This window comes from Adiantum capillus-veneris, chromosome 14 (genome assembly GCF_014529385.1).
Source record: "Adiantum capillus-veneris isolate H3 chromosome 14, ASM1452938v2, whole genome shotgun sequence".
Lineage (NCBI taxonomy): Eukaryota > Viridiplantae > Streptophyta > Polypodiopsida > Polypodiales > Pteridaceae > Adiantum > Adiantum capillus-veneris.
This window is the reverse complement of record NC_140944.1, coordinates 123,146,032-123,161,754: the sequence shown is the minus strand read 5'-3', so window position 1 is coordinate 123,161,754 and position 15,723 is coordinate 123,146,032. Positions and strand designations below refer to the sequence as shown.

Sequence of the window (15,723 nt, the reverse complement as noted above, 5' to 3'; positions counted from 1 at the left end):
TTTCTAAGCTTGAAGGGAACCTTTCTGTGTAGTTCTATTTCAGTTTTCTATACATTTTTTGGGATGAATTGTGATTTTTGTACCTTCCCAGATGACTGCAGAACTTGGTAGGATTATGCCTTTAGGTGTTGTAACACCCCTCTTTAAGTTTTGTTGCATTCCAAATCCGTTCGGATGCCGAAAAGGCGTGATGACCAAGAGCAGTGAGACTTGACATAGGTTGTTTTTTTTATTAGGAAGTGATTGATTTGCTATTGTAGATGCATGAGCAGTTCTTTAGGTTCACTTCTTTGAGATTGACAACCTCATTGACTCTTCGTGTCCCATCCCAAGTCGCGTCCCTGCGTATTGACATTATGTTAGTGCCAGATAGCTATGCTATAAACGTCCGTCACGGTGACCCGCTAACAAGTGGCTTACCTACAAACCGACTCTATTGACGTGTGAATTGTATCTTAGAAGATCTACTCGAGTCATCGCTTTGGGACATGCATAAGGGTGAAAACATGAGTGGGTGGACAAAAAAGCTATGTCTGAGACATAGCTATTTTTGGAATTGTTTGACCAAATATGGTTGACCAAAATGAAAAAATCTAGGGCCTATTGTATATCATTGGATAGCTCCTCAAAAGAAGAATCTAAATCTATAATGGGCGTACAATTTAGGATTGATTTGTAAATTTACAAGTCCCCACTTTTGAAAAATATAACTACTAAAAAATAGCTTCCCACCTTTAAAAGTGTACCACCCATTCATGCTTTCACCCATAAATGTACTTAAAATGCAACATGGAAACACCTACACCTCATAATTATGGATTGGAGCCTGTAGGATTTCCAACGTGCATCGTGGCTCAAAGGCTAGACACATATATGACACTTGGGAAAAAAAAATCACATTCTAAACATCAAGAAACACACACTTCTTGAATTTTGAGAATAATACTAGTGACCATATACACACAGACAATCTCTTTTATACACTGTACAACGTAGATGATAGACACTCTCTCCGCACAAAGCAATACACAGGGATTGACATAAGGTAGCATCTTCTCTTTGTTCAAAATCAAGAAACTAGATACATACGATATTCATGTGGTTACATATGAGTAATAGGAACGTTCAACCAAAAAAATGGCATGCTACGCAGACAAAGCAGGCAACAGTGTAGATTTGATTTGTGGCCTGACTTGTGCAATCCAAGATAGGGATAGAAATAGTGTCAAAAATTGTTAAGTGGGCCAAGGCGCTCAAGATGATGAAAAAATTAAAGGCTTTGGTGAAGGTCAACAACTTTGACTTCATCTCTACAAGGTGTGGTTTCCACTGACTTGTCAAGGCTTGGAGGATTAAATGCTTTGATACCATGCTAGTGTTGCTAGAGATGAGGAGGATGGAGATGGAGAAGGAGTAGAGAGAGAGAGAGAGAGAGAGAGAGAGAGAGAGAGAGAGAGAGAGAGAGAGAGATGAAGGGGATCGGGGAGCACCATAGACGAGAGCGAGAGAGAGAGAAGGAGACACACACACAATGTGGGTGGGGAGACTGTGAAGTAACAGTGGGCGGGCACCCATGACCTGGGCGACCGGTCAACGCACATAGGCCTTAACCCCAACAACCTCCCACTTAAAGGCCAATGTGCCTTTAAGCAAGATCTACTAGTGTACAACTAATAGAAGGTGAGATATTCTCTCAACCTATGCCCACTGACTCTCGATGAGCTAGTGCATCCGGCTCTACTGATAGACAAACATCCCGAGGCGGAAGCCACACATAGCTAGCTCCAAGCTCTGCAAAGAGTCTACAAGAGCTCTTGCACTCCTGCAAGTATCCGTCCAATACCTGTAAACCTCCCCTATGCTCTATGCCGAGATCAGTCATCGAACAACTAATCAACCCTGCTGCAAATGCTCCCACTGCAGCTGCTATGTTGGGCCTCGAGATCAACATCTCGTACATGAGGACACCGAACGTTGATGCAACCATGGCAACCTCTGCCACCTCCAACTCAGAACTCAACTCATGGCAATCCTGTCCCCTATCATAGAGACCATGGCACTCTGACTTCGAGCTCTGGAGTGACTCCACGTGCCCACCACATATCATATGTGTACCAAGAGTATCCATCTGTCCTGAATCCGCATCAAGCTCTGGCATAAGCATATCAAGAAATGACTCCACAATAGCCGACATCTCAGCATCCATGTGAGTCATCTCTGTCATCACCTCTATGTTAAGTATGGAGCCTGATTTACCCTTGTAATTTTTGGTGGTAAAAGCGCACATTTGTAAGGCCCCCATTATGAGGAGAAGCCATCGTGCGTGAAGGAAAATCACTCACCGGAAACCAAAATTTTCACGGACAAGAATCAGGGGCAACTTTAAAGGCCTCGGGGGCGGAGGCCCCCGAGATTTTTTTTTCGCCGGAATACTATGGCCGGACGGCGGCCGGAAAGTGGTCGAAAAACAACCGGTCGGTTGGCCGGTGGCCGGTAGTCAATGGCCGGTGGCCGGTGGTCGGAAGTCAATGGCCGGTGGCCGGTGGCCGAATTCAAAAGCGGACTTTTCTTCTCAAGGGCGGCCACACATGGGCGGATTGGAGGGTCCGATTTGGACTTATTCGCACAAGGGAGGCTACACATGGCTGTCTCTCATAAGAGAGGGCAGCCCTTTTGGCCTATAAAAGGAGGCCATTTCTACACACATTTTATAGTGTGTGAAGTTGATGCAACAAGGTGAGTGTGAGGTGGTGAGAGTGAAGCAAGGCGAGAGCTCCATTAAGGGTATAATCCCTTTGTAAACTACTTCTTGTTTTGAAGTACTAAAGCCATTGAGTGGCTGCTTTCCCGTGGACGTAGCCCACATTGGGTGAACCACGTATATCGTGTGTACTCTCTCTCTCTCTCTACTCTATAATCTCGTGTATATAAATCTGTCTCTCTCCATTATACTCAATTATCTATTTAGCTACATCTTATTTCCTAACACTCTAATGACTCATCCTGCTGTGACTCACTAGAGCTGTCCCGCTCTACCTGTGCATCCGTAGACGCAACGTGCACAACAAGGTCACTGCTCTACACTCCATGCAAAGCATCCTGCAACCCACAAGCAAAACAGACTCGCCTGCTCTCTCGCTCTCTATCTGGCTGCATGATCACAGAGACAACACCGTCTCTCCCGTGATCCACATGCAATGGATAACCTGTACCACTCCTGGCACCTCTCGCAATCACTAGCGAACCCAAATGCATCACAAAAGATCGCTCAAGCAGCGATACCCGACATCCACTATCCCGTAACTGTCTGAATGAGATCAAATCCCGTCTCAGATCTGGCACATGACGCACATGATGCAGGGTAAATCTCATACCACTGGGCAAGGACAAACATACGTCTCCTGCACCCTCAATGTCATACACAGCACCATCAGCCATGTGCACACAACCAAGTCTCCCACTAGAAAACGTGCTAAACCACTCACGATGCGACGTGACATGGAAAGTAGCATCTGAATCTAGTAACCAATGTGAAGACAATGTGCAATCCAATATGCAATCCGTAGACATAAGATCGTCTGAAGACAAGCTAGATATAAATGTGACATCGCCGTCACAAGCATACTCAGTAACCACCATACTGATCTCACTAGCATCTGTCGTGCCCAAATTTGCATCATGCATCTGTCGCCTCCGTTGTCTCAAACGCCTGAAACATCGACGCCTAATGTGCCCTCTATGTCCACAATGCCAACATGTCAAGTCTCTATGCCGTCGAGACTTGCGTGTGGCATCAATCTCTCCAATGGACATAGAAGTGGGACTAGACTCCCCTGTAGACATGGATGTCGCGTACATAGCATGTGAACTCTGCCATAAAGCATGAGTTGTAGTCTCCCTCGAGACCTGCCAGTCAATAGACTCAACCAGATGCAAACGAATCGTAGACATTGCTAACTCATCAAGATCCTGCCAATCATCATCACGCATAGACTTGGGCTTCGCCGATAAACCACATAAGGGTTTATCCTGCCCCAAATCCGCCAATGCAACAAGCATATGCTCCTTCCAAGCAACAAAATCTGCACCATCAAACTGTGTCAGACCATAACGCTGGAAGTCAAATGAAAAATCAGCCATAATGCTCACAAAAGAGCAACCAACAATGAGTAGCAAATGTCAACCAAATCAGCCCAAAACTGGCTCGAATCGCATCAACAAAAGTCTGCAAATATGGGTGCAAAACAGCCCCAAAATTCAGCTCTTAAACAGCTGCATAAACAAGTCACAAACGTGTCCCAGATCAGCCTACAACTGAGCCATACATGGACACCTGCAAAGAGGAAACAATGGCTGAAAATTCAGCGCCCAAATAAGCCCTCAAACCTGCCTGCAAACTTGTAAACCTGTAGCTGAAACCTGCTGAAAAACCTCAAGCCATTAGTGCTCGAATCCGGCTACCTAGCTCGTAGCCACACAAGCATACATCACAACATTCACTCTTGTGAGTGTGTCAAGATAACTGTACGCCTGTCAAACTGTGAGCTAATCACCAAGCCCACACTGTGCGGTATCAATGCATACACATGCACAAATCTCCCACCTGCAGAGAACACCGCACGCAAATGATGAGTGCAACCCGCAATCTCTACCTAGATCGCATAAATGATACGCATAAAACTCCTGGGAAAATTTCGCCAGAGTTTCGTCAGTAAAACGGCCACAAAACCAGTAACCAAACTGACTGCACGCTCAAAACCATGAGCAACCAAAGCGCATCAAACCGCACTCCAAATGCATGCACCAATCTCCACACTTTGCATACATCATTGCAAACACCTGCAAATCTAGTACACAAATATCTGCTCTACCTATGACTGCCAAAAAACATGCTCGAGGCATACATTGCCGAGCTCAAAATGCAATCACATTAGTCTCCTTGAGCATCAAACTACATAAGGCATACATCGTATCCTCCCGCCTGTGAGAAAACTTGCAGCAAATATCACTCTCACATCTGAGAGCAAACCATGTGTGGAATTCTCGACACACAATAAACAACTGCTACTGCAGAAAATTCAGCGTTCAGAATTTTAAAATTCTGATATGACGAGCGCGTCCGGAGCATGCCAAAACCCCAAGGTAGACTCCTGGATCACATGTATCCGAGTCCGGGTGTGAAAGCTATGCCAAAAACCTCCGTTTCGACCCAAAAACGCAGCATAAACTGTCAAAAGAGGGCTGAAAATGCAGCTCCTCAACCGTAGCTCGAATGAGGTTTCTGATGGCTCGAATGGCTTCGAAAGGGGGGTAAAACTCTAGGACACCTACCGCAAACGCTCTCGGAAAGCTGAATTTGCCGATGCCGAAGTCGAAACCCTGTTTGCACTCTTGAAAGTGCGCGCGTACGGACGTGATTTCGAGAATGAAACTGGCTCTTCGTTGTCGTCGTGACTGTGCACACACGCGCTCCCTCCGCACCTACGCTCTGATACCAATTGAAGGGGATCGGGGAGCACCACAGACGGAGAGCGAGAGAGAGAAGGAGACACACACACAATGTGGGTGGGGAGATTGTGAAGTGGCAGCTCCCCCTATACAATATACTCACTATAAGTATAGGGTAACAGTGGGCGCGCGCCCATGACCTGGGCGACCGGTCAAGGCACATAGGCCTTAACCCCAACAACCTCGCACTTAAAGGCCAATGTGCCTTTAAGCAGGATCTACTAGTGTACAACTAATAGAAGGTGAGATATTCTTTCAACCTATGCCCACTGACTCTCGATGAGCTAGTGCATCCGGCTCTACTGATAGACAAACATCCCGATGCGGAAGCCACACACAGCTAGCTCCAAGCTCTGCAAAGAGTATACAAGAGCTCAGGCACTCCTGCAAGTATCCGTCCAATACCTGCAAACCTCCCCTATGCTCTATGCCGAGATCAGTCATCGAACAACTAATCAACCCTGCTGCAAATGCTCCCACTGCAGCTGCTATGTCGGGCCTCAAGATCAGCATCTCGTACATGAGGACACCGAACGTTGATGCAACCATGGCAACCTCTGCCACCTCCAACTCAGAACTCAACTTATGGCAATCTTGTCCCCTATCATAGAGACCATGGCACTCTGACTCCGAGCTCTGGAGTGACTCCTCGTGCCCACCACATATCACATGTGTACCAAGAGTATCCATCTGTCCCTAATCTGCATCAAGCTCTAGCATAAGCATATCAAGAAATGACTCCAAAAATAGCCGACATCTCAACATCCATGTGAGTCATCTCTGTCATCACCTCTGATGACTCATCCTGCTGTGACTCACTAGAGTTGTCCCGCTCTACCTGTGCATCCGTAGACGCAACCTGCACAACAAGGTCACTGCTCTGCACTCCATGCAAAGCATCCTGCAACCCACAAGCAAAACAGACTCGCCTCCTCTCTCGCTCTCTACCTGGTTGCATGATCACAGAGACAACACCGTCTCTCCGGTGATCCACATGCAATGGGTAACCTGTACCACTCCTGGCACCTCTCGCAATCACTAGCGAACCCAAATGCATCACAAAAGATCTCTCAAGCAGCGATATCCGACATCCACTATCCCGTAACTGTCTGAATGAGATCAAATCCTGTCTCAGATCTTGCACATGACGCACATGACGCAGGGTAAATCTCATACCACTGGGCAAGGACAAACATACGTCTCCTGCACCCTCAATGTCATACACAGCACCATCAGCCATGTGCACACAACCAAATCTCCCACTAGAAAACGTGTTAAACCACTCACGATGCGACGTGACATGGAAAGTAGCATCTGAATCTAGTAACCAATGTGAAGACAATGTACAATCCGATATGCAATCCGTAGACATAAGATCGTCTGAAGACAAGCTAGATGTAAATGTGACATCGCCGTCACAAGCATACTCAGTAACCACCATACTGATCTCACTAGCATCTGTCGTGCCCAAATCTGCATCACGCATCTGTCGCCTCCGTTGTCTCAAACGCCTAAAACATCGACGCCTAATGTGCCCTCTATGTCCACAATGCCAACATGTTAAGTCTCTATGCCGTCGAGACTTGCATGTGGCATCAATCTCTCCCGTGGACATAGAAGTGGGACTAGACTCCCCTGTAGACATGGATGTCGCGTACATAGCATGTAAACTCTGCCATAAAGCATGAGTTGTAGTCTCCCTCGAGACCTGCCAGTCAACAAACTCAACCAGATGCAAACGAATCGTAGACATTGCTAACTCATCAAGATCCTGCCAATCATCATCACGCATAGACTTGGGCTTCGCCGATAAACCACACAAGGGTTTATCTTGCCCCAAATCTTCCAATGCAACAAGCATATGCTCCTTCCAAGCAACAAAATCTGCACCATCAAACTGTGTCAGACCATAACGCTGGAAGTCAAATGAAAAATCAGCCATAATGCTCACAAAAGAGCAACCAACAATGAGTAGCAAATGTCAACCAAATCAGCCCAAAACTGGCTCGAATCACATCAACAAAAGTCTGCAAATATGGCTGCAAAACAGCCCCAAAATTCAGCTCTTAAACAGCTGCATAAACAAGTCACAAACGTGTCGCAGATCAGCCTACAACTGAGCCATACATGGACACCTGCAAAGAGGAAACAATGGCTGAAAATTCAGCGCCCAAATAAGACCTCAAACCTGCCTGTAAACTTGTAAACCTGTAGCTGAAATCTGCTGAAAAACCTCAAGCCATTAGTGCTCGAATCCGGCTACCTAGCTCATAGCCACACAAGCATAAATCACAACATTCACTCTTGTGAGTGTGTCAAGATAACTGTACGCCTGTCAAACCGTGAGCTAATCACCAAGCCCACACTGTGCGGCATCGATGCATACACACGCACAAATCTCCCACCTGCAGAGAACACCGCACGCAAATGCTGAGTGCAACCCGCAATCTCTACCTAGATCGCATAAATGATACGCATAAAACTCCTGGGAAAATTTCGCCAGAGTTTCATCAGTAAAACGGCCACAAAACCAGTAACCAAACTGACTGCACGCTCAAAACCATGAGCAACCAAAGCGCATCAAACCGCACTCCAAATGCATGCACCAATCTCCACACTTTGCATACATCATTGCAAACACCTGCAAATCTAGTACACAAATATCTGCTCTACCTGTGACTGCCAAAAAACATGCTCGAGGCATACATTGCCGAGCTCAAAATGCAATCACATTAGTCTCCCTGAGCATCAAACCACATAAGGCATACATCGTATCCTCCCACCTGTGAGAAAACTTGCAGCAAATATCACTCTCACATCTGAGAGCAAACCATGTGTGGAATCCTCGACACACAATAAACAACTGCTACTGCAGAAAATTCAGCGTTCAGAATTTTAAAATTCTGATATGACGAGCGCGTCCGGAGCATGCCAAAACCTCAAGGTAGACTCCTGGATCACATGTATCCGAGTCTGGGTGTGAAAGCTATGCCAAAAACCTCCGTTTCGACCCAAAAACGCAGCATAAACTGCCAAAAGAGGGTTGAAAAATGCAGCTCCTCAACCGTAGCTCGAATGAGGTTTCTGATGGCTCGAATGGCTTCGAAAGGGGGTAAAACGCTCGTATGCCTGGTGAAAACGCTCTCGGAAAGCTGAATTTGCCGATGCCGAAGTCGAAACCCTGTTTGCACTCTTGAAAGTGCGCGCGCGCGGACGCGATTTCGGGAATGAAATTGGCTCTCCGCTGTCGTCGTGACTGTGCACACACGCGCTCCCTCCGCACCTACGCTCTAATACCAATTGAAGGGGATCGGGGAGCACCACAGACGGAGAGCGAGAGAGAGAGAAGGAGACACACACACAATGTGGGTGGGGAGACTGTGAAGTGGCAGCTCCCCCCATACAATATACTCACTATAAGTATAGGGTAACAGTGGGCGGGCGCCCATGACCTGGGCGACCGGTCAAGGCACATAGGCCTTAACCCCAACGAGAGAGAGAGAGAGAGAGAGAGAGAGAGAGAGAGAGAGAGAGAGAGAGATGAAATGATATATTAACATCTTCAAAAGGTCAAAGTGACCTATGAGACAAAAAAGTTTACAAATGGTGAATCTGATACAATGACTGTGTAAACAACTGAAAAATTGAAACTGATTTGAGCTAAAGTGAAATGGAACAAAATGAAATGGGATGAAATGAAAGGCTGAGATGCTAGACTCAAGATCCTTTCTTATGATATCCTGCATCGATCTTTGGCGGAGCTCATCAATGTCCTCCTCAGTGAGTACTCTGACTAGGCGTCTCCCATGTCGTGGCAGAATAGTCCGGACACTCTGATGGAACTTCCACCGATGTCTCGATGACCCTTGCAATCGTGGGCATCTGGATCTCCCAAGCTCAGTGGCCCTATCAGTTAGTGTACCTCTGGTACAGGTCGACTCTGAAGTCTGATGTGATGCCTGCTCATCTAAATGTCACGCATGTAGTCTGAAAAGATCAGTGATCTCCCTCTATGAGTGTCTCGTACTGTCTGGTCTCCTCAAGAGGCTCTCCCTATGTCTGCGCAAAGAGAGAGAGAGAGAGAGAGAGAGAGAGAGAGAGAGAGAGAGAGAGAGAGAGAGAGAGATAAAAAAAACTCCACGACCAAGAACTATATATTTATTGAAAAAAATCTATTATTATACCACGATTGGCATGTATGTCGACCAAAGCATTGCCAAGCAGAACTATTTTTGGCATGAATCTAGCATTAATGCAATAATTTGTGTGTACATACTTACTCGTGTGAGCTAACCACATCTATAGTGCAACAATGGATGGATTTTAAGACTTGAATGCTTGGATTGAGACGGCCAGGAAACTGAATAATAAGGGTCTGAAGCGACTTGGGCACTTCTGGGACAGTGGCAACAAGAGTTGGGAAACCATTGACCTTCTGGTTACTCAGTACCAACTCAATAGCTTGGAGGTCTTGCTTGTCCACAAAGTGATGAAGGAGCTTGACAATTCAGTGATGCCAATCTGTGATTCGGTGTTTGACTGGAATGCCTGGAAATGGCTTGGAAGCAGTCTCTTAGAAAAACCCCATCCTAAAAGCATCTATCAGACAATGATGCATAAGAAGAATTGTTCTAGCCTCCTAAACAACAAGCTGTGGAAAATGCAATGGCCGGAGGAAAGGTGGGAGCAAGTAATGGAGGACATATGGAAGCCAAACGTTCCGCAACACATAAAGGTCTTTCTATGGAAGGTAATGTGGGTGCTCTACTGACGGGGGTGAAGATTCAGGAGAAAGCGATTGGGTCAGATCGATGCTTGGGGTGCAGGATGGCTATAGAAGATCTGGCCCAGCTATTCATGGACTGCACTATTAAAGGCCTTGCAGGGAAAATATGCAAGTGGATCCAAAGAACATGGAAAATTAGTTTTTTCAAGACTGACCTATTCCTTGGAGGCAAGAATTCAGGAAGTCTTGCCCTCCTTGTCAACACTCAAAAATCGTCAGATACTTCTTCTTACATAATGTATGGCAAACAAGGAACCGCCGTCGTGTGTTTGAAGGAGTTTCGGAGGTGGCAAGCTTCACATAAATTACTCAAGAAAGCAAAGTGCTAATATGGACGGTCGGGCGCAAGCAACACTCGGAGGATAGGTCTAGGAGTACTTGTGCCTTGTTGTCAGGAGATGAAATGCCTAGGACGGGGGAAAATATTGGCCATCGGTAAATAAAAGATCTCAAAAGGACAACTTTATGGACCCTGTGTATCGAGGAGGAGGCGACGGGTTGGTGGGGGTGGCTACCCTGATAACCGATGTAATTATAGTCCGTGGATGATGTCATGGCTCAACAAGAGCATGAAAAGACCTTGTAAATTTTTGGGCAGTTCAATATAATTCACTCACAATTGTGAGTTTTGCTATATAAAAAAAAAGGACTTGAATGCTTTCAAATTTGTGCAATCCTAAATATAATGTGGTGAAATTTTCACAAGTTTATATATGATGTAACTAGTTTTTAATAGGAACTAGTATAGCCGGCGGTCTCTCTCTCTCTCTCTCTCTCTCTCTCTCTGTGTGTGTGTGTGTGTGTGTGTGTGTGTGTGTGCGTCACTATGTTCCCGGACGTTGCAAGCGACACCACCGAATGCAGGAGACGCTGACGCGTGGCAGAGGGGGGGCGGAATTGGCACCCCCTTTATCTATTAGTATAGATGGGCACGTTTCATTTACATGTACATTAGGTTGATGACTCTGCCACCTCCTCCACAACCACCACCTCCTCCTCCTCCGCTAACATTGTAAAAGGAGTCGATTGTCACATGTGGATTGGGAAGGTGCACCATGTTAGCTGGAGGTTAACCCAAGCATCGTTTGTTCGCAATGCCTTTTGAGAGGAATGGAGTGTTGATGCGGAGGTTTTTTGAGCCCGTGTAGAAAGGGCACGCTTTTCTCAAATTGTGCCATGTGGGCAAAAAGAAACACCCCCCCCCCCCCTCCCCCCCCCCCAAAAAAAAAAGAAGAAGCAAAAGACCCAAAACAAAATTAGAAGGCAATGCCATACTGTGCAGAGGTAGACGGCTACGGCTTGTTTTATATGCTCATAGACTACCCAAGTTTCCTTCCTAGTATTTATAGTATTGAGAATGTTCTCTCGTTAGTGTCCCAAAAAGGAAATTAGAATTTAGAAATACACAACTGCCAACTTAGGGCAGTTTTATAGTACAACCGTGTAATGCATAGCGCCTGCTTGCTCTACTTACTTTGTACCTATACCTCATATGTCGCTCCTTGCATTCTTGTTGTATTGAGCTATCGTCCTTGGGGGACAAAGTCCAATCTGGGCGATGCGTGAGAATCAGCTCTTGCTAGTGCGTGCCGTTGATGACGTGAAAGTTCAAAGGAACCGTTTTGAAAAGCCACGTGAGCGCGCGCCACGATAAAACATAACCAGGTTGTTCAGTGTCCAGCCGCCCTCGGTGGCTCGATCGCTCATCCACCAACCACCAGTGCACTACTGTCCAGAAATGTGCGCATTTCAAATTTTGATTGGTACAGCTCAGATGTGGCTGGTCTTTATGGATCGGGAAGAGGGCCAGGTGGCTTGCCACATCAGCGGGCAGTCGGTTCAGTGTGAATAGGTCTGAACTTCGGAGTGCCGAATTTTGGTGGGATGGAAAGGCGGTCCATTCTAATTTCTTCCGAGTCCTGCAGCACTACTGTAAAGGCTACTTTGGGGTCGGCAGTAGGCACTAGCGCCTAAAATAAACGGTACCACGGTGTATAGCAGCTCGCTCCCGCCCCCCCTCAGCACAATACACCCTTGTCACAGGCCTCTACCTAAGTTAGTGTGTGTCACACACAAGCTTGGCTTTCCTTCACTGCACTGTCTTCTGGCTCTTCTAGGTCTGTGTCGCTGTTCATCGTATTGCAGCCGAGTATAAGCCCTCTCTCCGCGATCCTTGACAGTAACTATGGCTGCTGCGCATGCGGGAAGAGGCAGTGCACATGCAGCGCTGTTGCTCGCGTTGGCTTGCCTGCATGAAGCCGCTTATGGCGCCACCCACACAGTTGGCGGCTCCAGAGGCTGGGATCTGGGCGTGGACTATACCAACTGGGCAGCTGGAGTGACGTTCAAAGTGGGAGACGTTCTCTGTAAGCTTCTTTCACCATGTGAACAGGATCTTTGTGCTATTTAATTTTGGATTTAAGGACAGGTGGTCATCTTCCATTTGTGTTGCAGTTTTCCCATACACGCAGACTGTGCATAATGTGGTTGTGGTAAACAAGGCCGGGTACGATGCCTGCTCAGACGCAAACGCCATCACTACCCTCAGTGCGGGCAACGACAATGTCACCCTCACCACTGCCGGGACGCACTACTATCTGTGTTCTGTGGTGGGCCACTGTTCTGGAGGCATGAAGCTCACTGTCATGGTCGCCGCAGCAGCAGCTGCAGCGCCGGCTTCCACGCCGACAGGCGCAACTGCTCTCTCCCCCATCGCAACCCCTTCATCCGCTCCGTCGCCCATCAACACCGAGCCATCTCAGGCTCCGGCATCTGCTCCGACAGAAACCCCCGCTTCTGCCCCTGCGGTCACCGCACCAGCCTCAGGGCCAGCTGGATCGCCAGCGACCTCGCCCGTCGGATCTAGCGTGGCACCTACCACGAACGCAGGAGCGCCCCCCTCACCACCGCCTCCCAACGCCGCCCCTTCTCTGCCCATGACTGCTGCTGCTGCTGGCCTCACCCTCCAGCTCATGATCCTGGCTTTTCTGCTGGCCCTTTAATCCTTTAGCTTCCTAAATTTTTTGTAGAGATATAACCATCACACGCATTTTTACCTCATTTATTCTGCTAATTTTGATTATCATGTGTCGGCCCGCGACCGCTCGCACTTCCAGTGATAAGTGAGAAGAGGGCCTGGCCTCATCATGTCAGCTGATGATCACTCTACTTTCCTGCTACTCTCTTCGATCGAGTTGTCATCTTGTAATGCGTTAAGCTATCTGTGAGCAGCTTACAGGAAATCGTTTTGATGCCCTGTTTGATCAGACCACAAGAAGATTTAAACATTTTCTCACGTAGGCAAACTCAGTCTTTTCCATCGTTTTTCATACAATACATAACATCATGAGCTTCTGCTTGAGAGGCACCGCAGAACTAGCTGGGTACGATTGGGGTCAAGGGACCGCCGGCTCCCCCACCGGATTGGCGATGTAGTGCCTCTCTCACAGAAGCTCATGATGTTGATTGAGGTAGGTAAGTCGCAATGTGGGAATTATTGTGAGAATTTGCCCAAAACTTCTTGTGAATTCGACGGAAGCTCTAGATTATGGCCAAGCTATTGAATGCTTGTGATGCAGGCTGATGGCATTGAATTGTTAAATCTTTGCTTTGCTTTTATTTGCTGGTGATGGGAACAGGCCTTCTTGGACATAACTTATTAAAATCAGAATCATGTTGGGGATTGAAAAGGTAATTTACATATACAAAAAAGGAACATTGTTAAATGGGAATTGAACTAGCAAAGAGTGCACGTTAAATAGTAGGTGGTTGCCTTTTTTACGTTCTTTAATTTGTTTTTGGCTTGTTAAAACAAAACAAGCTGTTCATCTCTTATCGATGTGTCCCTCGACTCGACCCAACACTAAAAGAAATCATGTCTTTTATGGGACACTGGGGTTTTACTCCAGTAAAAGCTATTTGCATTCACTTTTTTCCAATTTTCTTTTATTTTTACCTTGGGAAAAGAGACATGGGTATATAAAAACACACTTGGCTATTTCTCTTTTTTGGATTTTTCTCTTGTTTTGCCTGAGTAAAGGGCATACACTTTTCTTTATAGCTTTCTCAAAATACGAAACTCAAAACTCTAAGTTTCTATTTTTTTTAATTTGTATCTTTTTTTCAAAATTCACAAAAATCATTTTATTTCTTATCTTTTTTCTTAGGTGTAGAGTTTGCAAAATTCCTAAGGGTAGAATTGTAATTTAAGAGGAATTTTTGGGAGTTTTATATGTTTTAACATGCTTAAGTGATCTTCACTTTGTTTTCGTTGAAGTGCATGGGTTTTGGATGATGAGTTTCTTCGCCATGCAGGACAAGTGGAAATTTGCTAAATTTTTATTGCCCCTTTTCTTTGTGGTAGGTTGTAGCATTCATATCACTCATGCCTCTTGCAATGATGTTCATCACTTAGGTTGTATGGAAACATGTTAGATGGGTGCGCACCATGAATGTACTAGAATACAAATAGATGGGTGGATGTAATGATTGAATTCATAGCTAATAAATGGCAAGGCTTGGTCTTACACAAGTATAGGCATGTCATTTAGGAATGTTGTCATGATTACTTTTTAGCCTACACAAAGCTGTAGTAAAACATTGAAATCTTGGGAGCAAATTTCAACCGTGGAATAAACGCCTGTCAACAAGAGCTAGATGGCAAGTTAATACGCAAAAGATAAAAAAGGGCATTTAGTAGTAGGTAATGCTCATTTAATTTTATCTTATTTACGCCTTCATAAACTTTCACCATCTTTTCTAAAGTATTTGGTTGATAGGTTTATTGTCATTTGGTTTGCTTGCTATCAATCCATAAGCTTCCACTTAGAAGCCATTTAGAGCTTACTCCCTTTGATTGGTATTGCATCTAGGCCCTACCTCTTTTGAAGCGGTCTTATGTCTACCTTCTTTTGGCTCACATAAGGCCTTTGTAAAGCGTGGATCTCTTGGACCAATTGAAGACCATTCGGACAATGCTTGTCGATTAGTGTCATGTTGTAAGTCAGTGATGGTAAATCTTTTTCCTTCTTTTTGTAAAAGGGTGCATTAACTAAGCATTGTTGTATGTGTATGAAGGCCCTTGTGGAGGGAAGTTTTATTTATTTCTATAATGACATACTTTCAGTGGTGGGCCAAACTCTCTCATTCTCATTTGTAGGTCATTTTGACTTTTCACCTTTTTAGTTTAACTCTCTTTACTCACGAGGTTTTAATATTTTAATTTACACACATTTTGCTAGAGGAGTCTGTGCGCTCCTTGCCGCACTGTCGAAGCAAGGGACTTGCCTAACACTGTGTGCGAGCCACAGACGGCTCCAAGCACACAATTAGCTTAACTAGTAAACTCAAAGAAAGCGATGGTGTGTCACTCACCGCTCTACGCTTGCTTCATGGAGGATTTCTCGTCGCGAAAAAGAAGGAGCCGTCGC

General features: G+C 45.9%; 1 protein-coding gene across 1 annotated transcript; it reads left to right on the top strand.

The window, feature by feature from the left end:
• The first annotated feature begins 12,212 nt into the window (after positions 1-12,212).
• LOC147443067 (uncharacterized) lies at positions 12,213-13,599 on the top strand. The gene is made up of 2 exons (XM_086528991.1): positions 12,213-12,660; positions 12,749-13,599. The coding sequence occupies exons 1-2, from the start codon at positions 12,480-12,482 to the stop codon at positions 13,294-13,296; spliced, it is 729 nt and encodes a 242-aa protein (XP_086385117.1). The 5' UTR covers positions 12,213-12,479; the 3' UTR covers positions 13,297-13,599.
• Positions 13,600-15,723: the final 2,124 nt, after the last annotated feature.

What these genes read in the sequence shown, in the direction of transcription:
- LOC147443067 (XM_086528991.1), top strand. Translation starts at nt 12,480, where the DNA reads ATGGCTGCTGCGCATGCGGGAAGAGGCAGTGCACATGCAGCGCTGTTG. An exon ending in CAAAGTGGGAGACGTTCTCT is followed by an intron (nt 12,661 to 12,748) that starts GTAAGCTTCTTT and finishes TTTGTGTTGCAG; the next exon opens with TTTTCCCATACACGCAGACT.